The sequence below is a fragment of the Barbus barbus genome (assembly GCF_936440315.1).
Source record: "Barbus barbus genome assembly, chromosome: 19".
Taxonomy (NCBI): domain Eukaryota; kingdom Metazoa; phylum Chordata; class Actinopteri; order Cypriniformes; family Cyprinidae; genus Barbus; species Barbus barbus.
Genome location: NC_136747.1, coordinates 17497839 through 17523884, shown reverse-complemented (window position 1 = coordinate 17523884; position 26046 = coordinate 17497839). Strand labels below are relative to the sequence as shown.

Here is a 26046-nt window from a genome sequence, read left to right as displayed (position 1 = left end):
GAGAACGCCATAAACCACAAAAACCAACATGTGTGTGTGTGTGTGTGGTTCAGATCTTTTGCTATAAATAAATCCTTTCCCATCCCAAACAGCTGGCCAAATGTTCAATCTTCCAATGGCTTGCGGCCTTGTGCTGTGCACTCTTGCTTGTGTGATTACTTAAGTATAATCTCATGTTTGTAGCCATTATGTGTGTTTATGTCTGTGTGTGCGAGTAGCTGATGATTAACACATAGTGATCTATTGGGGTCAAAGAAGCCTCATGTCAAACTCAAGGTCCTGTGTGTGGTGCATCCACATGTAACTAACTATCATGTGTCTTTTGAGGAATGAAAATTCTTGGCTGCCCCCATTTTCTTGTGCCTCATTACCCTCCAAGTCAGTGCAGTGACATTTCAATGGTCCAACCTGCATCCACCATACTTCTGTGTATCTCAGGCGATGTGCAGGATGAATGGCTGGTTAGGCATGATTGGATTATGACACCATATTTGTGGAATTTTCCAGTGAGTACTTTCAAGGAAAGTAGAGAGAGATTTTCTATTTTTTTCCTTCTAATGTCATCAAAAATTTATATCAAATTCCAGCAACATTTTTCAAAGATTCAATCTCAACTTGCTTGCGGTAATGAAGAACATTATTTTGGAGATTTGTTGACTAAAGACCATTGAATCTGCAGTCATAATGAGCGAATGTGGCCAGTTAGCTGTCAAATGGGCTGTGATGGATTACCCAACAATCAATTTAGTTATCAATCAGTCCAATAATCTTAGATGGCTGTGGCTTAGTGTCCATTGTGTGTTTTCTTGGGAAATAGACTTATAATGTGGTCTTGTCTGGATGGCAATGATATTAGATACTCAGTCCATTGTTATAGACAGCAAAAGCTGTCGTATAATTTTATAGACTGACCTCAACATCAACAGGCAATTTAATAGCCGGTCATTTTGAAGTACTTCACAAAAGGTCTGTGTGATAGAAGTGTTTCATTATTAGAATGATGCAGCATTTTCCAAGCCGTATTATTTAAAACTGAATTTTCCAAATATGTCATTCGTTCACTGCTCTGTGAGAGAATAATGAACAGACTAAATGCAAAGCTTCCGGAAAGGGAAGCTTTTTAACATTGGCTTCTCTCCACAGTCCAGGAGGCACCAGTGAATCGTTGCTGTATCGTTTAATTACTTTAGCGCTGGATGGATCACATTCCTGTCAGACAGGACTAAGCTTGTAATTAAGTGTGCTAATTAACAGCTGTTGTAGCAGGATCAGGATTTCTAGTGTTTTCGGATTGAAGATGGGTTAAAGCTTTCCAGCACCACACCACTGTTACTTCCTGGTTAAGAAAAGCGAACAGTGAGGGATGAGATCGTTCACCCAGAAATGAAATTCTGTGAATGATGATTTACTCACACTCGTGGTTTTTCAAACCTGACTTACTTTCTTCCATGGAATGCAAAAATAGTTTTTGAAAAGGATACAAAAGAATTTCAGTTTTTCCACTGCAAAATTTCCGTGCAATTAATTTAGTGAAAACTGTTTTTTAATGTATATATTTAGACTTCTAAAGTCAAATTACTAAGTAAAGATCTTCTTCTCCAGTGAGCTGTTAGTCACTGCAACTAGAGTCCGTGAGTTGAACGAATCATTTAGGCTAGTTTTATGGACTATATCCACTGATTCATTGAAAAACTGCAGACAAATATTGACAAAATACTTACATTTCATTTTACAGATTCATTTATCCAAATATCTCTCTGAAAATATTTCACATCAATTTTGATATCTGACTCTGTCGTGTTCATGAGAGAAGTAGTGATGCCTGTTTCATGAATGAATCTTTCTTTTGAGTTGAATCTTTTTAATAAATTTGTTGATCCAATTTACAAAACCGCAGAGCCAATGCAGATGTTTTCAATTTTGGTCTGTTTTTCACACAAAGCTATTGTATGGCCTTAGAAGTCTTTGAAAATAACTCATATTGTCCACTTTTAATGTTACTTTTATGGGCTTGAAACCCTTTGAAGGGTGAAAAGACTTGAAAGCGTCAGTCCTCAGTCATTGTGATTGCTTGAAAAGTGCAGTTTTTCCATTTTTGTGCTCAACAGAAGAAAGTAAGACGTATGGGTTTGCAACAACATGAGTAAATGAAAACATAACTTTCTTTTCAGGTGAGGTATTCCTTAAATTTACCCTTTGCACAGACAGATGTAGCTCAAGTGTGAAATGTCTTGTCAGGAGTTTAATTTGCGCTTTACAAAAATTCTAGAATTGGGAGGGTACCGAGTTATCAGATATGGTGTCCTGATGTGTGTAGGACACCCTTGCACTAAAAGGTCTCTTCCCACAGTCCTTCCTTCCTGAGAGTGAATTTGCACAACACTGCAAGCTCTAATTGCTCTGAATGCTTAGCTCAGTCGCACATTAAGTGCAGTGAATTAATACAAGGCTGAGAACGGAGCTCCCCGCAGGGCTGAATGATATGTCTGTGTGGGTGTGAGGAGCAGAGATGGCGAGTGACGTCCTCTTCCTTGCCCTTGCAAATACTCTGAAGCACCAGAGCACATGAGGATTATGCTTAAATTGATCATACGATTACAGTTTTACACGAGTGTGCGCTGATGATTAGCACAAGGCCATTTCAGCAGACCTTCTCAATGGTGTGATTGAAGTGTCAATGATCTTTTGTAAAGCCAGCCAGCCATCCGGTAACTGGCCCGAAACCCACAGCTGCTCTGCTGAGCTAAGTCATTTCTCTATTTAGGAATTATTCTACGATGATGAGTCAGCTATTTCCTCTAACACGGCGCAGCAGAAGCTGCTCTCCAGAATATATTTTGCTAATTTGGTTTTCCTATATATCCAGAGACAAACTGTACGTTTTGACCCCAGTTGTTGGCTTACAAAACCCAGAAGGCTGCTTTAAATTCAGGCTAAAGAATAGACTTGGGCTGCATTTGTAATAGAATGAGTACATAATCGGTGTTATTGAATACAATTTAAAAAAAATACAATATACACTATGAGAGAAGCAGAGAGAGAAAAATACACCAGCATATATTGTAAGTTTTCTGGTAGGAATTGGGGTGTGGGTTAGGTTATAGTATTTACTATAGATCTAGATCTATATAAAACAGTATGAACAGATTCCAAACATTTAGAACTTGTAATTAGATTATTTTACATATGCTTATAATCAGATTACAGTTACTTTTTTTATGGATTGCATGATTACGTTATTTGATATTATGATGCAGGGATTCCCAAAAATTTTTATCAGTCAAACCCTTTGACCTAAAGTTTATCTTGATGTCCCCCTGAGATTTTACAATAATATTTCAGTCATTTAACAGCACATTTGATTGTTCACATTCTTCTGATGTAAGATAATGGTTACATTAGCATGCAGGTAAACAAAATATTTCAAAAGTAAAAATTTAGGTCAGAACTTATCTAAAAGTAATCCAAAAGTAGCCAGAATACATTACTTGAAACGAGTAATCTAAATTGCATTACTGCCAACAATTTGTAATCAGTAACAGAATATAATTTGTACGTAATCTACCCAGAACTGGATATACATTTTCATGTTTTTCTTTCTTTCTTTCTTTCTTTCTTTCTTTCTTTCTTTCTTTCTTTCTTTCTTTCTTTCTTTCTTTGTGTTATATTTGATAAAGACATGGTAAAAGTTTGTAAGGTAAAAATGTGACTTCCATGTCGCATAAGGAAAAAAGTTCAAATATGTTAGTAGTCGAAGAAACAGCCATATGTGTGCTTGTGCCCACAAGTCTGTGGGCTCTGATATCATAACACTTCATGGTTTCTTGATATCTCAGGCTTTGTTTTGACATGGCTTGTTGGTGCGAGCAGACTCCACATCCCCCAAGCAGAGCAGTGATGAATCAAACAGCTCGAGAGCAGATGATTTAGCCACTGCGGTTGCATCAATGCCCTCAGTAGCTTCTCTCTGTAAGGCTGATTGAGATTTGAATGGACATTCTGGATGGACATCTTCATTGTTGCTCGTGAGTGTCATATACAGAATAGATTCAACCAGGAAAGGCTGTCCTACAACATATACAGAATATTATATGTACAGTATACATATGTCATGTTTCATATTTCATCTCAAAAATGGGATTGGTGGTGGTCATAATTTTTAAAAAATGTATGATTATATTCACAAAGTACATTTTTAAAATGATATATGTTTGTCTTTGTAAGGTTATCAAATAAATCATTTTGATGGACTTTTATAGCAAATAATTGCACATTTGGGCTGAGAGTGCAATGTATATTAAGGGCATTTGAAAGAAGCAAAAATAAGTGATAAAGGCCTGGTAAAGAGTTATAAATATGTTTGACTTTCATATAACTTATTGATATAGTCCATAAATAAGGTGACCTTTATATAACCAAAATAAAGGTCATTTTTTTTAATCTGCTAATTTTAATAATAATCAATCCTTGGAACATAAAATGCCTGAAGTTAAAGAAACACCCCTATAGATTTTTGAAAATTGTTAATAGATGAAACTAAATTTGAAAAGTGTTTTAGGAGTTTATTTTCAAAAAAAGTATAGTTGAAGAAACATTCAAATATAGAAAAAAAGTATGTTATTAGGTACAGTACATGGATTCAAATTCAGATGCTTTTATATTCCCAAAGCTCTACAAAGGTACAATTTATTATTACATCGCGGTCATTTCAAAGTCTCCTCACAGCAGTTGAGATCAAAAAGTTGAAATGGGTTTGTGCCTCCTGGGTGCTCCAAAGCATGAAAATATGTTTGTATGCCCACATTTGTTGAGGTTGTCAGGACTGACATTTGAAAAATCTCCTCAGAGACCATACGAAGGGACCTGCGCGTTCCCGCCGACAAGAACTCTCCTGAATCCACACCAGGCTGAGCATTTTCTCATTTGTCTTCAGAGCTTCAAGAAATCTTTCAGTGCATTGGCTTCATTTCTTTTGCCCTCCCACAAACATACTTACTACATTTACAGCGGCAGCTCGTTTATCATGTCACTCACCCTCAGGAAAAAGTGTCAACACAAATATGAATATTTTTGAAAACAAAATATGACACTATTACCACAGAAGGCTCTGGAGGACTGCAGAGATGTCAGTAAGGATGCTGTATAACTGATTGATTTCAGGGCGAGGATGTGATTCAGATCTGAGTGACCAGATGCGACTGTTTGTCAGGAACAGGAGGCTATCTCAGTGGTCACACTGGCTGTTTTTTTTCAGCATAGAGCATTTAAAATCTTTTAAATATTAATCAGACATATAGAATAACATAAAATGTCAATTATGATGATCCATTACTCACATGAACACACTGTACACATTGTTTATTTACTCTATATTATTTGTTTATTTATATATTTTTATATTTTTTATTATTTTATATTATTAATAATAAAACCGTAATAATAAAACCATAACAGACAAACAAACAAATAAATAAAATGGTCAAATCAAGTTACATGACCATCATCTAATGATGATATAAATGATCCTCCAAATTTAGGTCAAGTTATATATAGTATTTATTTTGTGGAGACACATAAGTGCTACACTGTATTTTTTACAAACTTTTATTTATTTGTTTGTTTGTTCATTCATTCATTCATTTCAAATACTTCCATTGTATTATTTAGTAGATTATTTGGGATATTGTTATAATTAAAAATCAACAACAACAACAAAATTGTAATAATTAAAAAGGGCTAAGTATGTTCAAACTTTCTTTACTTTTACTTTCTGCCTGTTCCACTGGTGAATGTCATTTGTAATCCTGTCCACTTTATATGTTCATTTGCCCTTTTTTTGTGCAATAAAACCAGAATTAGTCTCATACACTACACCCATACCTATGAATACAGTATTTGTCCATTTGAATTTATTTGCATTTGACATTGAGCATGCATGAATAATACACATACAAATGCACTCTTCAGCTGAGCGTTCTGCAGTCAGAACGTGTTCATTTCTCCTCCTCGTCGATGACTGGATTAGACCAAACCCCCCACCGTAGCTCAGTGCAGTTCAATCACCATATTCCACCCCTCTCAACTGTCACATCACATGGATTATACAGAGACTCCATCAAGCTCAGATTCCACCTCCAGTCGCTGACAGGTGCCTCCCCCCAAACCCCCGGGAACACAATATGTGGGTAGATAGGCCATTGCATGGAAACAGAAAATTGAAGAAATGGGCTTTGTGACAGAATGTGATTTAATGGTTCTGGCCAGGTGATGGACTCGGGACACATTGCAACAAAGAATGGCTTTTTCAATCCAAAATCGAAGGCAAAAAAAAAGGAAAAATCAAAACGTATTAAAATGCGTCATGCATGTTTTTTTTTTTTGTTTTTTTTTTTTTTATTAGTGACCTAGAAATAGATCAGATAATTGTATTCTTTATTTTAAAAGTCAGATTTTCTCTGTTTTTTTTTTGTGTGTTTTTTTTTCAAATTTTAAACTTTGATTTCGTTTTAGTTAATCTAAAAAAAAAATACACATCCCAGATTTTCAGTGGTCTCAGACTTTTAGAACACCCACTGTATATCATAATGGCCCATTGCAGTGTGTACATATATAGTCTAGTCATGTTGGCTTTTAGCTGATGGACAGGAGAGTGTCAGGTTCCTGACACCACATCTCATCCCACGGGCCCCTGAACGATCATTTGCTAACATGTTTGTGTCTGTGTCTGCCATCATAGCATCAGCCTTTACCAGTCCTGCATTTCAATCCACAGTGCTGTCCCAGAGCCGTGTCTGGAGTCTAGCTGATGGGCTGAGCAGAAAGGATTCACAGGGAAGTCAGCAACTGAATTTTTAGCATAGCTGAAAAACAACAACAATCATTTCACAGCTTATTCACACAGGAATTCTCAGCATGATTTTTTTTTTTTAAGATTTTAAAATGAAACTTTTTTATTATTATTATTTAAAGGCCAGCACAAGATTTATTGTTGTTTGGGTGCAGAGGTGTAAAGTATTGGAGTAAATGTAAATAATTACTGTACTTGAATATCTTTTTGGATACTTTGTAGTTGTACTGAGTCTCAAAGGTATTATCAACTTTTACTCTCTACTTCCCTACATTTTTGAATGAGTATCTGTACTCTTTACTCCACTACATTTGAAATGAGTGTTGCAGTTACACATTACATTTTGCATGGCACCTAGTTTTTCTGCAGCAGTTTATTTCTGCTACAAAAGATGTGATATTACCAACAGTGCACTGAAAGTACTATATCTTGTGCATTTTGCCCTTATTCACCCAAACTTGTCAACAAGGCTACTTTACATGAATGCGAGCGCCTAAGTAAATAGTTGTGAATCATAGGTGTTTTATATATAAGGACATGACTGCAGCTGGCAATGAGGCCAAAACCAGCACATCCAGTGCCTACTGTATATACACTATATTGCCAAAAGTATTGGGTCACCCCCTTCTAATGAACATGTTTGACTACTTTAGCAATTTCAAATCTTAGTGTAGTACAAATCTTAATGTTTAAGCATATAATGATATTGTAGGGAATTGTGTGCTTCTAATTTTATAGCAACAGTTTGGACAGGGCCCTTTTCTATTCTAACATGACAGTGCCTCTGTGTATAAGGCAAGGTTCAAAAAGACATGATTGATTGAGTCAGTGTGGAAGAACTTGACTGGTCTGCAAAAAGCCAAGTCCTGATCCCAGCTGAACACCTCTGGTGTGACTTTATATGCAGACCTTGAGCCAAAAACTCTTCACCAAACACCGAACAGTCATGGCAACTTATGCTTTTAACTAAACTCATTAAAAGAAGTTGAGCTATTTTATATAAGTTATATGAAATTCTATCTGTTTTTTAAGTTGGTTTAAGGTAATTTAAGTTTAAATGACTTAGACTTGTAAGTTGATTATACAGTAATTAAACATTTAAGGCAGCAACTGAGTTTTCAAAAAAGTTGAAATGGGTAGAATTTTTATTTTTTTTGCAAATATATATTTACGTAATAGTATTAAATTATTATTTGCTTTTATGTAATTTTGTCACATCAAACTTTTCAGCATTTCAAGCATTCCAGCAAGAATTTTTAATATCTTTAAAGGTTAGCACAACATTTATTTATTTATTGACTGACTTACTTACTTATTTATCAGTAAATTCAGGTATGCTGGGTTTTTCAGGGAAAAAAAAAAAATAAATACATTACATAACTGTGTAATTTATGATTAATTAAATATTTTTAAATGCAACACCCTTGGTACTTGAGCACTTCTAAACGTACCAACTATAGCTATGGCAGGACAGAAGACAAATGAGAGAGTTATTTTTATTTATATTGGTAGTACAGAACCAGCTATGCATAGATCACAACTGTACTGTTGACCCCATATTTTGACATATTTATAACTATATTCAAGGTGCCTTTAACAGCACAATATGGATTGGAGGTCATGCTGGCTGTTAGCCCATCAACAACTGTAGAATGAAAATTCTTCTTCTTTTTGACCCTATGTGTTCTTGCGTTATTATTCCAGTTTGTATGAAATGCATTGCTAGCTCATCCACATTTGACACTGAGAGATGCATAAAAATGCAGAATTGATTTACAAATGACTGACACAAGTATTTCCCTGAGGGAATCTATCATACCCCACAGTCCATCGCTCCACATTACAATGCAAATGTCAAGGCCAAGCTGCTTTAGTATTTATTGAAACACACACCATCACTTTTCCATTTTATCAGTTAAGTCAATTTTCCTGAATTGTACGGTTTTTTGTTGGTGTATAAGTGTTTACATATTCTCCAACACATCAAAAGGCCACCTCAACATTGACTTTGGTGAGGATAATTTTAAACATGCCCACAGGCACTAAGTCACACTTTATTTGCATACATTTTACAAAATGTCTATGAACTGTGCAATAAAAAAAGACCTTATTTGTATTCTTGTTACATATCTAAGTGAGATGCAGCCACATTCAGTGTAAACTAAAGAGAGAAATACATTCTCTCAAACTCCAAACACACCTTTGTCCGTTTTGTCTCCTGAGTTCCTTTTATGTAATGGAATTTTTATGAGGCTGTCAATCACATGCTCAGTGACATTAATAGTTGTGCGTGTGTAAGTGTGTGTGCGTGCTTTTTACTGACAATAGCATTGATATTACTGTAGTTCGGGTTTTATGTCTCATGACTTTTTCCCAGCCATCAGAGTGTGGAAATGTTTTAGGACAAGCTTGTATTTGAAACACAAAACATGTATTTCATACTCCTCCTTGTTTTTCTCACAATATTGCTCATACTTCAAACCATATCATACCTTTTCTTTTGTTTTATTAGTTTATTATTTTAGTTTCTTATAGTGTTAATGTTCAATGAGAGTTTATTTACCTCACTTCTTTTACTGTTTACTCTCTCTGTGTCATTTCAAACCTGTATGACTTACTTTCTTGCTTCAAACACAAGACAGAAGACAAGACATATTCAGAAAAATGTCCAGACTGCTCTTTTGCATACAATGGAAGTGAATGATGGTTCCTACTCCTCGTCCACTTTTATTCTGTAGACAAAAAGCAGCTTGAACATTCTCCTAAATACCTCCTTTACTGTTTCACGAACGAAAAAGTCGTGTGGAAAACAATCTTACAGTAATTTTAATTCAGAGGTTTACCAAGATCGTTTTCACTATAATTAAGACGCAAAGCAATTGAATGAAATTTAATCAAATCCACAGATGACAGCGAATATTAAGAAAACATCTGACTGCTGAATTTTGTGATTGTCCTTTTACAATAGAGGATTTCAGAGAGTCATGTTTCAAAGGTAGTTAATTGATAAACATAGCTTTACGAAAGATAACCGTTAGAAGTGTAAGAGATATCAAGGTTTCCATTAGTATTTCTGAGTGCATGTGCTCTTGCGCATTTCTGCCTGTGAATGCATGTCGTGTATGTACGTTCTCAACATTTAATGTATGCAAATGTATGCGTGTGCGCGCATCGACATGGCTTCCGTCCCGGACATGTCAATGCGTCTCTCGTAATTGTTTCAGTGTAACTCTTCTCTTTGCCAAGAATTTTTGCACCTTTACTATGTGTCGATCTCAGGTAAAAGTGATTCTCCAAATCGGAGCATCGCTTTCTACATATTTATGTACACACTGTATGTATGCTCACATGGCTCTGTGCCATGACTGTACGTACATATGAGTGGATGCTTGTTTGTATAAATTATTTCTATATAATTTATCATGTTTGCACAGACTAGTCCATGTGTCTTTATCTGTACATAGTTCTATTTGCTACTCGATTTCCAAAGACAAAATTACAATTTGCAATTGGTAAATTCAAAAAGATCGCACTCAAATTTAATTGGACACCTACTAGCAGAAGGGACCAGAGATGAGCTCTGAGTCTATTTGGAAATGCAGCTGGGACCTTGTTTTTCTGAAAACCATGTCGTGACGGAAACCATTTACAAAACTTAAACGAGAGAGGGCCAAAGCTTCAAAAGCAGCCTGAAGAGCCACTGCCTCACTAAGACATGATAAAAGGAATCATGGGACAGCCTGTTTTAAACTAGTGTGTGTCGAATTAATGAACGGCACCGCCAGATAGCCACGGTTTCTCTCTCATACGCTTAATATCGAGCAAAACCGCCATAAAGCTATTTTTAGCTCCCAACAATGGGATGTGAATTGGCGCAGAATCCATTCAACAATTGGTGTGCAAATGGGAAAAGTGGCCTCGATTTAGTCCAAAAGGTTCAGCTGTCATTTTCTACTGTATAAGTATGTCTAGAAATTAAAGGCCGATTCCTAACACAAGTCTTTTCGTGTTTGGTTGACAGCTGAGGACACATGTGGTGATACTCTGAGGGGTTCAAGTGGCATCATTACAAGTCCCAATTTCCCGAGTGAATATTACAATAGTGCGGACTGTACGTGGACCATACTTGCTGATCCCGGAGACACCATCTCCATCATTTTTACAGACTTCCAGACGGAGGAAAAGTACGATTACTTGGAGGTGGAGGGGTCCGAGCCGCCAACAATATGGTGAGTCCAAATGCCTTGCCCTCCGGTGTTTATTCCCATGCTCATCCATCTTGTGGTGCAAACGGTATCAGCTTCCTGTCAAATCTTTGCCTAATCCCATCGACATCTTAAATGAGCCGTCGCCCCCATCCGTGATCTCACCTTTGTAACTGTGTGTAATCCAACGAGTCTGTGATTTAGATGTAATCTTGCATGTTTTAACGGCAAGCGTTTCCTCATTTTGGTGTTGTTGGCGTGTCTGTGCATCGTGTGACGTTTCCAGCTGTACCTTATGAATGTAATCGTTAGTCATAATGGAAGCATCTAATGTTTATATCATCATAATATTTCACCTCTGTTGCTTATTGATTGGGCTCAAATTGGGCTATTGATTCACTCCCTCCAGCCTTGTCTACCCTGGTGATGATGGGTAAAAGATGGGTAATTATTACCAAGTTTTTTTGTTTTCTTCTTCGTACACTGCACAACATTTGTTAAAAGGGACAAATCCAATGCTCGCTTCTGCTGCATGCAGCTTTAAGAGGACATGAACATGAGCATTGATCACCTGAAATGCGCTTCCTCTTCACTTTAACATTATAAATTGAACTCAAGCCAAGTTTTTAATTACATCTCATTTGGAAAGTATGGTTTTGATATCAGTCAGTGCCATATACACTCTCAGAAATAAAGGTACAAAAGCTGTCACTGGAGTGGTACCTTTTCAAAAGGTACACTTTTGTACCTATTAGATTCAAATATGTACACTTTAAGTACTAATTGGTACCTTCAAGGTACCAAAATGGACCCTTTAGGTACAAAAGGTACCTAATTGTAAAAGGTACCACCCCAATGACAGCTTTTGTACCTTTATTTCTGAGAGTGTAGGGGTGCATGGAGCACTCAAATTTTGCTGCGGGGTGCCTACTCCACCATATGACAAGGAATCGTCACATATTTAAGGGGACAGTATATATTTAAATCCACATGAAGCACAGTTTGTCCTGTATTTTATCATCTTACACCCAAACAGCTACACAACTTTTTGACTTTTCTTTTTAAATTAGACAATCTGTAAACTCTCCATCACTTTCTTGTGGAAAGCTCAGAGTACAAAATACAAAAGGTAATCATGAGTTATAGATTTAAAATGATCAAATTTGTTTTATTTTCCATTTTTTTCTAGTTTAGTGTAGCATTTATTTTATGTATTTATTCATTTATTTATTTGCATTTTATTTTATTTTTTTATAATTTTAGTTTAGTTTTGTTTTCATTTTAGATTTGAGTTTTAGGAATTAATGTGTACTTTTCTCTTTTTTCTATATACTGTTTATATATATTTTTTTTATTATTATTATTATAACAATTTAAACTTATTTAGGTTAGTTGGCAAAGCAAAAATTAATTTCTAACATTTTAATTAGATATTTATATTTTGTTTCATCCTTATTTTGAATAGTTTTAGTTTTAGTTGGCACCACCACTGAGTCACATTGTCAGATATAAAATCTTACTCTGAGATATCAAGGCACCATTGCAGAATATAAAGAGCCAATTTAAAAATAGAATTAAATTTCTTTCGATTGAGATTAAATGCAAAGGTAATTCCATATTTTTTTTATGCATATCATTGGTGTACATTCTTCACTGGGTTTGTTCTATGTCTAAAATACAAAGCACATTTAAGTCAACAATAATTTACAATAATCTACAATAATTTTTCCCTGGAGTTACGTATAATTTATACAGCTAATGTAACTGATATGAATGTGACACTTTATTATGAAACTTTTTTTTATTTTTTCAACAGATGTAATGAAGTCGTATATGTCAGTAAACCAAAATCAAGCATCTCAAATACATTTAGTACTTAACTCAGTCATGCAGTGACTATTTTTGCTGCAGGCCTATCTAGAATTTTGTTTTAGTGTACTATGCTCGTTGGTTATCTGCTATCAAGAGTTTATATAAAACTCACATGTTCCGTAAAGAAATGCAGGGTGTCCCATATCATCCTAAAAAAGACAAGAACAAGAGTGTCCCTTACTGTCCTCTGTGGAAGTTGGCAACACTTGCAGCTCCGTTAAGTGCTCGTAAGATTTCCTATGATTCGAAGCAAGCGGTCGAGGGGGTACGTAATGGCTTCAGGCACGCAGCGGCGACGTGTTAACACATTGTTTACAGTGATTTATTCAAGACAGTCTCTTAGCGGCAAGCGAGGGGACGTCAAAGAGGATTTTTAAAGCGAGCCAGAGAGCCTGATTTAAATATGCATGTTATGTAGATGAACCGGTCCTTCTCCAATGCTGATTGCTGCATAAACAAAGCACAGCAGACATCTAAGGGGGCTGTGAACACAACAAGCTTCACTGCCCCATGTTTGCACTGCTCATTCATCCGAGACTATATCAACAGATAAACCTGCCTCATCACTTAATCATATCTGGCATTAGTTTTGCTGCGCATTAATCTGTCTTGTGTATAATTCATTTGTTTTGCAAAATTGTGTGCGCCTGATCTTTTTTTGTGAATTCAGATTAGGTGACGCCACCCCTCACCTCATCGCAGATCTAACCTGTCGTTTACAGAGTGTCCTAACATCTCTCTCGCGCGCTTCTGGGTCACTGCCTTTCAATGATTACCTCTTATTGGATTACTCAAAGCCAGGAGATGTTGGAAACTCCTGAAAAAAAAAAAGCACCACAGGTAGTTCAGTACGTTCCAGCGACGTATAATTGATGTCTTTAATAAAGGATGAGCTTCATTCTCTCTGCTGCAGTCTTAGTGCTCTCTGATTGAGCAGCTTATTTACTGAAGTGTTTTCTGTTCAGAGTATCTCTGCATTTTGGGCAGGTCGCCCTGAAAGCGCCCCTAATGTTACACCGGATCGCAGGGTTCAAGCAGGTTAAGGGCAGCTGTGCTGGAAATTGAAATGTTAATGTAGATTTATTAATATGATAATTTATTGGCTATTTTGCACCTGTTTTCTGTTGCAAAGGTGATTTATAAAACCAAAGAGTGGAGGTTCAAAGCACGTACTGTATGTTATATGAGGTTACATGTAAAATGCTTAATTTTTATTCTTGCTAGTGCAAACTTTAATTAGGAAATTACACAGACAGTTATTGTCGCATTTCATCAAATTATTTGCTGCTAATTGTCAATTAATGATGTTCTAAATGGTCCTTGCTAACTAGAAAAGAAGGCATTTGCTGTGAAGGGTGAATGGAAGGGTTTTATTCTCCATTTTAATTGCAAGTAACAGGAAAGAAAAAATGTTTATTTTCATATGTGAATATTTATTTTAATAAATTGTCAAGTGTGATATTATTGTAAACATAATTTGAGTGAAAATTTCAATTGAATAATTGATATATTTCTGACATATTAACATATAGTTTTTAACCTTAAATGTTTTGTTAATTTCCTGGTTTAAATTCGATTTTGAATGATAGATTATCTTTGTGAAAATAATAATAATAACAATATTTTTATTATTATAGCATTTTATTATAACAATTTCAATGAAAAGATAAATTGGAACATTTAACACATTTCTTACCATTCAGAATTGTGCATAGTTTTCATTTATTTTAGTTCATAACATCTATTTGTTTTAATTGTTTCATAATAAAACATTTTGTATTTCCTGATTTAAATTAGATTTTGAATTCCAGGATTTTATTCACAGACTTTTGATCCCCACTGCTTTATATCTGATGGCTTACAATTGCTCATCCCTTTGAAGTGTTGAACCATTGCAGGCATTAAGGTATGTGCTGCTCGCTTTACCAGTCTACTTCTCCCTTCTCAATTCATTTCCCTCTGATTTAAGTTCCCCTGGGCTTCCACTGATAGCTGCATCGTCATTCCTCCTCTGGATCCGTCACCCGGCTCTTTAAGAGGGCCACAGTCTGCTGCATGGCTTATGATGCTGCTCTGACAGCTTCAATGCGGCTGGAGTACAGATATCTCCAGCACCTCTTGGTCTGTGAGCTTGTCCGGCCTGTCAGCGTTTCAGAAAGTCGTCACTTCAGCCTGAACCCGCTGTGCAAGTCAGGATGCGACGAGAGTGATTAGATCCAGCGTTGTTGTGAGAGCAGACGTGATTGAAGCCAGAATTCGACAGCTCGGCTGCCATAAATGTGTTGTAGCATCATATCCTTTCCGTTAAAGTTTTTTCCACTGTATCTGCCAAAGTACAATTTTAGAAGTGTTACATCTCAGAGCTTAAAGTCAAAAAAACTTGTTGCCCAACAAATGACTTCTGTCCGGAAATAGATATCTCACACAGCCATTCAAATCAAGGCCTGAAATGTCTCAGTTCTGCTTGGGACGGAAGAGGAAAGAGCCATTTCTCACCGGGGAGACTCCAGACAACTGTTCATTACCTCCCATCACAATTTATCCTCTACTTTTATTGGAGATGATTGGATTAGATCACTTTTGTCCCTCTCCATCACTCACAGGAAGGCAGTGTATTGACCATGTTTCAAAGGGCAAGGCAACCTCACTTACTGTTTACTGCACTATGGGAGTCCAGTGCATTGTAGTCATAGATAATTCAATGACGCTGCAGACGCTTCCTTTTCATTCTCCGGGCCATGTTGTAGAGCGTGTGTGACAATTCCCGGTTTATTTATCTGAAGCGCAGGTTATTTGAGCAATGGAAGATTGTGTTTGTGAGGTGAAGGCTAGTTTGCGTTAACGTGTTTGTACCAAGATGATGATGTTTGTTGAATATCATGCAGTAGCTTGGCAGATGAGTGTGCAGAGAATATTACAAAAACATAGACTTCAAGATGTGACCTGGTTGTTTAGCTTATAGCAAAAGACACTATTGAGAAGTGGAAAGTTGTAATGAAAAGCTAACTGTTAGCATTCTCATACATCTCTGTATGTCCTTTAGTGATTCATAGAAAAAAAAATTATTAATGGAAGTTAAATTTTTTAGAAGTATTTTTCAAAGAAATCTCTTACAGTGCCATGAAAAGGTTTTTGCCCCCTTCATGTTTTTAATTTTTTTTGCATATTTGTCACTTAAATCCTATTATGCATCATATAGCATCATACAGCCACCATGGCAAAAAGAACACAAGGCAGTTTAATGGCATGACCGAATCACCTGCTGCAAGCCCTGTTAGCACACCTCCCTCCGGGATGACAACGCAAGAAGTAAGTCATTGTAGAGCCCTGGATTTCTGCCCGGGCCCGATGGGCCCGACTTTTTTATGCCTCTAGGGCCGGGCTTCGGGCTAATTTGCACGTCATAGTTCAGACGCGGGCCAGGCCTCGGGCCTGTTTTGGGTTTCTCATTATTTTTATATATTAAAATTGCCGCGCTGGTGGAAACAAGACGAGACCGCGCCGCGACTGAGAGCAGCTCGATGGTGTTTAGTGTCCCGCAGCAGCAGGTGCGCAAATGACTTCAGCACAGCTGAATACTTCTGCGTTCAAATGCACGCAGTAGGCTAAAGCTTGCTGCAAAACCCCAGCACACATAACCATGAATGTGTCTGCGGGAAATAGTAAGGAGATATTTGAATTATTTACTAATAAACTAATGTTTTCTGAGTCTGTGTCGCAAGGATGAAGTTGCTGCTCCTGACTCGCAGTCTCCTCATTAGACGCGCCTTTAGAGAGAAATGCATCTTTATTGATTATGATTAAGATTATAATAAAAGAGTTTGTTTTCGATTTTTTTTATTTTGTTAAGTGATAATTTAAAGCTTTCTATAGATATATTTATCATGTCTGTGAGGCATGTATTTACTCAGCTTCGGTTCATTTTTGTGAAGTGCTTCTGTTCAATATGGCAGAAAGCGCATCATGTTTGTTTTCTTTGTTTTATAAAAGAGCTACCTGTTGTTGGTATTGTGAGTGCACACAAATACAAGTAGACCCTTTACAGGTCTGAATGATGTATTACTCTTACCTTTTATCAAAAAAAAAAAAATGAGGGCGTAGGCTATTTTAAGTTGTTTCCACTAAAAATGCAAGTGTTTGCGCTGGTGCCTCCATGTCCTGCAGAACACGCTTTAGCTTCCACTCTCAGCACAAACTGAGATATAGGCTAGCGCACATTAGTATTATAGCGCAGGTTTAACGTTTAAACATTGTTATATACTTGAACTGTTTTAGTATATCTTTAGATTTTATTTTAGGCAAGTCGTGATGATATGAGAAGGCTAAATTGATCAAACATAGGCTATGATCAGCTCATGCAGCTGGCCGCTTGGTCGTTACTTTAAAAAAAAAAACTTATAGGCTATTTAACAAACAAAAATGCTCCAAACGTTTTTCTAAATTAACTTAATAAAAAAACTAAATAAAATATAATAATTTTACCTATTACACACAAAACTGAACTATTTTAATAGCCGAAACAGTAGTATAAACTGTTTTAGGAGAAGGGGGAAAAAAGACGGGCTCGGGTCGGACTCGGGTCGGACTCGGGTCGGTAATTCTGATAAGCTGTCGGACGTGGGTCGGGCTAGGGCCTAAATTTGAGGCCCGTGCAGGGCTCTAAGTCATTATAAGTCCACGCGCAAGCGCACGATCCCATTACATCTGGCGTAAAACCAACACAGTATTTCATAAAAAGAACATCATGTCAACAGTCAAACATGGTGGTGGTAGTATGATGCTCTGAGGCTGCTTTGCAGCTTCAGGACCTGGATGACATGCCATAATTGATGGAACCATGAATTCTGCACTCTATCAGAGAATGTACAGCCATCAGTTTGTGACCTCAAGCTCAAGCGCACTTGGGTTATGCAGCAGGACAATGATCCCAAACACACAAGCAAGTCCACCTCTGAATGGCTCAAGAAAAACAAAATTAAGGTTTTGGAGTGGCCAAGTCAAAGTCCGGGCTTAAATCCAATTGAGATGCTGTGGCATGACCTTAAATAGTCCTTTCATGCTTGAAAACCCTCCAATGTGGCTGAATTAAAACAATTCTGCAAAGAAGAGTGGGCCAAAATTCCTCCACAGTGATGTGAAAGACTCATTGCCAGTTATTGCAAACGCTTGATTGCAGTTGTTGTGGCAAATGGTGGCACAACCAGTTATTAGATTTAACCAGTTATTTTTCACGTAGGGCCAGGCAGATTTGGACAGCTTTTTCCCCTTAATTAATGAAATCATTCTAAATTTGTACAGCTGCCTTTTTGTTTTATACTACTGTTCCAAGGGAACCCCCCCCCCCCCCCCCCCCCCCCAAAAAAAACAATAAACAGTTGCTAACAAAAAATAAATTCAATCATTTAAAAACTGCATTTTGTATTTATTCAAGTTATCTTTGTGTAATATTAACATTTGTTTGATAAATCTGAATCATTCAAGTGTGACAAATATTTTAAAAAATAAATAAAAAAAAAACAGGAAGGGGCCAAAACCTTTTTCACACCAGTGTATGCTCATCAAGGCTGTATTTATTTGATCAAAAACAGGAAAAAAATCATAATATTACAATAATATAAACTATATATATTCTATAATACTATAATATAAACAGTGATATGTCTTATTATTGTCAATGTTGAAAACGGTTGTGCTGCTTAATATCCTGTGATACTTTTCTTATAATTATTTGATGAATAGAAAATTCCAAAGAACAGCATTTATTTGAAATAGAAATCTTTGGTAATATTATAAATATCTTTACTGTCAGTTTTAATCCATTTAATGCATCTTAATCCATTTAATGCAAAATAAATATGGAATGCCTCAAAGCTCCACATAAAAATTTTGGCTTGTTTAGTAATGCGTGAATATCGCAGCACTCAGTTTAACGCATTTTATCACATTGAAATCCTTTACACAGATTTTTCCCCAAAATCAGAGCAGAAAATGTGTAAATGGCTGCAGATTCTGTCTAGCCGTGACACACACACAGACTGTGTGCTTGAATGCCAGCAGAGGACCCCTCCAGCTCACTCTGTGTTTGGATGAGAGGCAAGAGCAGAAGGATCATTAACAGTGCCCTTTTAATTCTGTGAACATGTAAAGCAACCTGGCATCTAAAGGCTACAAATACAAAGTTACCTAACCATGATGAAAAATGATACAGACTATCAACCCAGCGAAAAAGCAGAAAGTCCCTTCATGCTGTCAGGATGGAGTCTATTTAAAAAATCTTTTAAGAAACACAATGCAGTAGTCTTTATGAAAATCTTTGCTTAAAATCCTTGGGGCATGTTTTTAATAAATGTACATGATCAGAAACAATATAGGTATTGTGTAGTTGCTTTATCTCAGGATATGAGCTTGAAATGAAGATTATTTTCATTTTAATCCATCTGTGTCATTGAAAAGCCCTTCCTTTTGTAATAGACTGGCACACAAAGGTGCTTTTCATATAATTTGTGCTTTTCTTCATTTCTTTGCCAAAAGCTTAAATAACAACAAGGGGGAAGGGGAGACTAAAGTGAAATGAACATCAATTGAGAGTAATGTTATGCATTCCACGTTCCAATCAATTGTGTTGGCACACTAACCGACGTTCACTTCTGGGAAATCTACAGCACCCGGACGGAAGCAGCATTCTGAGCAGGAAGTGCCTTCGGTGTGACCTTGAGATACATGGACTTTAGGTTCCCTCAGCATGTACACACAGTTAGGCGGATTTAATTGAATGCATAACTACATGCATAACTTACACTCTTGACTTGAAAACTGAAATTATATGCACACATACATTACTGTTCAAAAGTTTGGTGTAAGTACAGTTTTCAATGTAAAGAAGTCTTTAATTGAAATTAGTCTTTAATGCTCACCAAGGCAGCATTTATTTGATCAAAAAAACAATAAAGCTGCATTATTGTGAAATATTATTATAATCTATTTAATTAGGGTGACCATACGTGCCATTCTTTCCCGGACGCATCCTGGCAAGGATTTCAATATTGCCTAAATATCTAGGAGTTGGCTTTGTTTGCGTGTGCAGACCGATCGGTGTATGACATTGGTTCCTTATGATTTCGAAACGCTCTCGAGGTACTTTGAATCAAAGCAATATAGAAATCCTGGCCAGGACGCGTCCGGGAAAAATGGCACGTATGATTACCCTAATTTAATATATATAAAAATGTAATTTATTGTTGGGATGACAAGGCGGAATTTTCAGCAGCCATTATTCAAGTCTTCACATGATGTCACATGATGCTTCAGAAATCAGTCTAATTTGCTGATTCGGTGCTTAACATTTGTTATCATTATTGAAAACCTTTGTGCTGATTAATATTTTTGTGGAAACAAAGTTGTTGTTTTTTTAGACTCTTTGATGAATACAAAGTTCAACTGTTCAAATCAATCTTTTGCAAAGAAAGCACTTGCTGTCAGTGTTGATCAACGGATTGTGTACTTTCTAAATAAAATTATTAAATATTAAATAACTAACTAAAACTAATGACCCCCAAACATTTGAACAGTATTTTCTGCAATTATTGATAATAATTATAAGTTACACTTTATTTTAAGGTGTCCTTGTTACAGTGTAATTATACATTTAAGTACTGAGAAATATTAATGAACTACTGTACTTGTACTTATTATATGGGTAGGATTAGGATTAGGGTTTGATTTAGGGTTACTTGCATGTAATTATGCATAATTAATTGTTATTAAATAGTAATTATAATAATAATTTCATTCCAATTTAATTAAAAAATGTGTATTTTGATTTTGAATCCTGGCTGCCAATTCAGTTCAATTCAAATTCATGTCATCAATTGATTTTAAGAGTATATGCATGTATATTATTAGTATTAGTATTATTATTGGCATTCTCAAATCTCTTCTGAACACTGCACCTACTATTTTATATCCTATATAGTAACCAAATATTGCTATTAGTATTAGCTCAAAAAACACATTCTCTACACGCTTGGTGTCCTTCAAAAGCCTTTAGTAGCTTAAAACAAAACTCAGGGTCTCTTCAAGGAAAACAAAAAAATGGATGGGCTATATAACCCATTAAAGTTGGTCTTCTCCTAATGTGCTTTCAGAAAGTGAGGAGAGTTTGGAGCTCAGAGTTCAGTGACATTCAGTGGGTCGGAATGGACAGTGTTAGGGCATTTATCAGCGGCTCCACAGACCTCAGGCAGCTCAGAGAGCAGCCGGCCTAAAGTGGAGGTGGCAGGCAACCAGAGGCTGTCAGCTTTGCCAAGTGAGAGATAAGAAGCTCGGACAGCAGTGCCTGGCAGGAGCTACAGTGTTCTGGAGTGTCACAGTCCTTCAGAATGGGTCTTCCAGAGCAATTCCTGCCAAGTCCCCATCATGCTTAGTCACTGTAGTCAGGTGGGATCCTTGCTAATCCGGCTAGTGATCCCACTCGTTCTGTACCTCGGACCCCCCTTGAGGGCTTAGTGGTCCGAGGCCTGTTTGCAGGTGCATTTGTACAGGAGCCGAGACAATTAGTGTGAAGCTAGCAACTCTCTGAGAGGGCTTTGTACTGAACAAACCTTTCCTGTGTGATTTTCTTTTTTTTTTTTTCTTCTTCTTCTTTCAAAAGGACCTTCAAAAGTGCTTCTCTACCTAGATTTATTTTGTACGCAACACTTTCAGAAAAAAAGGTACAAAGATATACCATTTAGGTACAAATATGTACAATTTAGGTACTAATAGGTTCTAATGTGTATATGCTTTTGTGCCTTTTTTTCTGAGAGTATACATAACAGAACCAGTTACTAGTCACACAAATATATTTGTTGCAATAGCCAACAATACATTGTATGGGTCAAAATGATTGATTTTTCTTTTATGCCAAAAATCATTTGTAAATTTCCTACTGTAAATATATAAAAATATATATTTTTTGATTAGTAATATGCATTGCTAAGGACTTAATTTGGACAACTTTAAAGGCGATTTTCTCAATTTTTTTTTCAGATTTTCAAATAATTGTATCTCGGCCAAATATTGTCCTATCCTAACAAATCATATATCAATGGAAAGTTTATTATTCCGCTTTCAGATGATGTATAAATCTCAATTTCAAAAAAATTACCCTTATGATTGGTTTTGTGGTCTAGGGTCACAAATAGTGTATCACATAAACATAACTATATAATGAAGATATTATTATATAATTATCAATTTCCAATATACTGGAACTTTGATATTATTCTGATATATGACATTTATTTTGTTACAAGGTTTTACATAAATGTATTACTTTTAATAATGTTGTTGTTGGTATTTTTGTTAACAAATGTTTGGGGATATTAAATAACAAATGTTCATTAATATTTACTTCATGATTTGTTTTCTATGAATTACATTTCAAATTAAGTACATTTATTAATTTATTAAATGTTACAAGATATGTCTACTGCCTGTAAAATAAAAAAAAGTATTACCATTAAATGTATAGAATTTTATCATGTTTAATACATTTATTTTGATCAATTATGTTGTTTAGTTTATTTTTCACATTTATTCATCTATGTATTTTACATTCATATATCATTACAAGATTCAGTAATGGCTAATGCTAACTAAATTATTTATTTTTTTGTCATTTCCTGCAGCAGCTTACATGTAATTGTTAGTCCTGCTTCAGTTATTACACAGCCAAGCACAAAGAATTTGCTGATATCAGCCAAAATCCTCTCTACTTCTTCATCTCATGTACTGTACATGTATGCAGGCTGTTTTGCCTTACAGAGTAACTTTATTTTCATATGTGCTGTATAGTCATAAGCTGAAATCTGTAAAATTCTAAAATCAGCACATTGACTCTCTTTACCCAAAGGCAGTGGCGGGTGCCATAATGGCTCAGGCTGCGGTATGAATTTCATTCGGAGCTGTGCGATGGAGCCAAAATGGCTGCCAGTCTGGAAAGGCCCTTAAAAGCAGAAACAGTCAACTGATCGGACATCACAATCGCTCTATTTTAGGTGCTTTAGTTTGTGTCCAATAAGAAGTGAAGTGAAGATCTGTGTTTGATTTGTCTTCTGTGTCTTACGTCTCTCGCTCAAGGACAGAGAACATCTTTTCGTTGTAGATCTCGGTCCCCAGGGAACTTTAAATACAGGGTTTTTGAATACTGCCTCAGCCGATGACTGTAAGGACGAGGGAAGCCATTAGTGTGGAGACGTATGAGGATGTCTTGAAGGAGTATAGTTGGAAGGAAAGCATTCAGCTTAAAGTCGCCATGAACTTGCATTTTAATCATACTCCCAGATGGTGGTTTGTAAGGTGGAAACGTGTGATAAATTCCTCATGACCATATTGGGCAGCTGCTCTGCCAACCTGCTACATATCAATTGAGCATGTGAATGAGGAGGAAAAAGCCAATTACATGGAAATTTGTCAAAATATGCAGCATCATGTGTTGTTTTTGTGTGTATTGGCCTAACTCTGTGTTCTTGGAGGTATCCATCTGTTTTATTTGCCTGACTGTTTGTATTTGTGCACTGTCAAAAAGCAATTACATTTTATTTTCAGCATGCAGAGCTTTTTGTGTCACACGCTGAAAATGTGAATTATTTTGAATCTACATAATAAAAAAACACACATAGTAGACCAACAATATTCCCCCAGATGTTATTCCAACTAGGCAGTGTTGCCTGAACAAAGAGTTTCATATTAAACAATTTGTGAAGGGTTTTTCAGTTCCCAATATGCTTTGCATCGTAAATAAATGATGCACATACTTTTATAGGAAGATTATTTCACCATTTGCTGTCTTTCAGTTTATTTATTGTCACTTTTAGTTATCTGTTGAGTAGTTATATTAAGAGCTCATCTTTAAAAAAAAAAATTAAAAAGGGAAGACATAATTACAAAAAAATTATTTCCAATAAATGCTGTTCTTTTGAACTTTCTATTGATCAAATATTCCATGTTAAGCAGCACAACTGTTCTTACCTGTGATAATAATTAGTAATTAGTAGTGATCCTTTAGCACCAAATTAGCATATTAATGATTTCTGAAGGATCAAGGTAATGACTGCTGGTAATTCAGCCAACAAATTATATTTAAATCTCACAAACCCCAAACTTTTGAGTAGTAGTGTATTTTTACATAGTTTTTAATGTGTGATTGTATACATGCTGCTGTGTGTGTGTGTGTGTGTGTGTGTGTGCGTGTGCGTGCGCAGTCAGAGCTTTGTGAGCCGGTGGCCTGAATTCTTCAGTGATGAATTAAACATTCTGAGAGTCCCAGTAAAGATAGAGATTAAACATGGCTCCATGTACCTTGTTTTCCTTTGTGCTGTGGAGGCTGCAACTCTCTGCTGTTCTCCAGCAGTGTAATGGTTCATGTTTTGGCTGGGCTCTTTGTATCTGTAATAATGTCCAGTGCTTTGGCTAAAGCCTTTCCATTGTGGACACTGGGCATGCTTCCTAGAAAGGGGCGTTCTATGGGAATGCATTACCATTTAGTTTTTACCATTTGAGTTTTATCCTATTAAAAATCCACTTTCATTTGAAAATGACTATTTGCAGCATTTCAAAGCTTCCCTCTTTTTATGTTATTATATAAAGGAGAAAAAAAAAAAACTTTGCTTTATATTGTGTGCACAGTGAGCTGAAATACTTGAAATGTTTGGTATAACTGGATAAAAAGCACTCTTAAGGGACAAAAATGCAAATGTAAAGGCGTTTGTAGCTATTTCTCACATTATTCACATATTTACTCACATTAGTTGATCCACATTAGCAACACAAATCTGCAACATTTGAAAAATAACTCATTTATAGTTTATTACAAATTAATTCTTGTATAATTGTAACATACGGTAATATCACAAATCAGAAAATAGCATTTTGCAACCTATTTAAGTGTGTGTGTGTGTGTGTGTGTGCGCGCGTTTTTGTGACAAATGAGGAATACATTTGTATAATGACACAGGTATGACACAGGTATTACAAGGTGAAGGTGACTTTTCAGGACACTGACCCATGTCCCCACTTTTCAAAATGCTTATAAATCATACAAAGTGAGTTTTTTGGCGGGAAAGTAAAAATGCACAGTCTCCTGTGAGGGCTAAGTTTAGGTGCAGGGTATGTGTATGGCAATAGAACATACAGTTTGTACAGTATAAAAAAAACCATTACGCCTATGGGATGTCCCCACTTTTCACAAAAACAAACGTGTGTGTGTGTGTGTGTGTGTGTGTGCGTGCTGTGGGATAAAAAAAATCCAGCCTTTAACCCCAATTGTCCCCTATATTGTTTGTATTGATGATTTCTTCTTGCATTACAGTCGATTAGTCTAGAGACATTAGCATGTTATTTTGTGCTGATTGTGTTGATAGTATTCAGGATAATTAACATATTGAGTAATGTCTGTTGTGAATTAATTTATGGTTGAATTAGATTAACAGAATTTGATGCAAATGTTTCTTCAGCCTGTAGAGTAATTATGTCATGATAATAAGACTCTCCTAAGCAACAGGCTCATTAAAATGTTTCTACAATATAACTATACACATAACTATAATAATGAAACTCACAGGTATTAATAAATTACTGTGGAAATAGCTATGTAAGTATTAGTCTTGAACTTACAGAATTTACATATTGAAAAAATTTATGCATATTATATGTCTAATTATGTATGCTCGTATGTATGTGTGTATATATGTATAGAAACATACGTACACTGCCGCTCAAAAGTTTGGGATCAGTAAGATTTTTAATCTTTTTTAAAGGAGTCTCTTCTGCTCATCAAGGCTGTATTTATTCGATTAAAAATACAGATAAAACAGTATTGTGAAAATATTGTGAAATCTTTTTTCAATTTCTAATATTGGTTTCCTATTTGAATATACTTTAAAATAGAATTTATTTCTGTGACGCAGCGCTGAATTTTCAGCATCATTACTCCAGTGTTCGGTGTCACATGATCCTTCAGAAATCATTCTAATATGCTGATTTATTATGAATGTTGAAACTTGTGCTGCTTCATATTGTTTTTTTTTTAACTTGTGATACTTTTTTCTTTGATTAATACAAAGTTAAAAAGAGCAGCATTTG

At 35.9% G+C, this 26046-nt stretch overlaps 1 protein-coding gene across 1 annotated transcript in view; it reads left to right on the top strand.

Moving 5' to 3' along the window:
* The window catches only part of LOC306885654 (CUB and sushi domain-containing protein 3-like), a 405244-nt gene that overhangs the window by 156549 nt on the left and 222649 nt on the right, over nt 1-26046 (top strand). The window contains exon 5 of the mRNA XM_079442324.1: nt 10869-11076. Coding sequence (XP_079298450.1) covers nt 10869-11076 — 208 coding nt within the window. The remainder of the gene's footprint in view (nt 1-10868; nt 11077-26046) is intronic.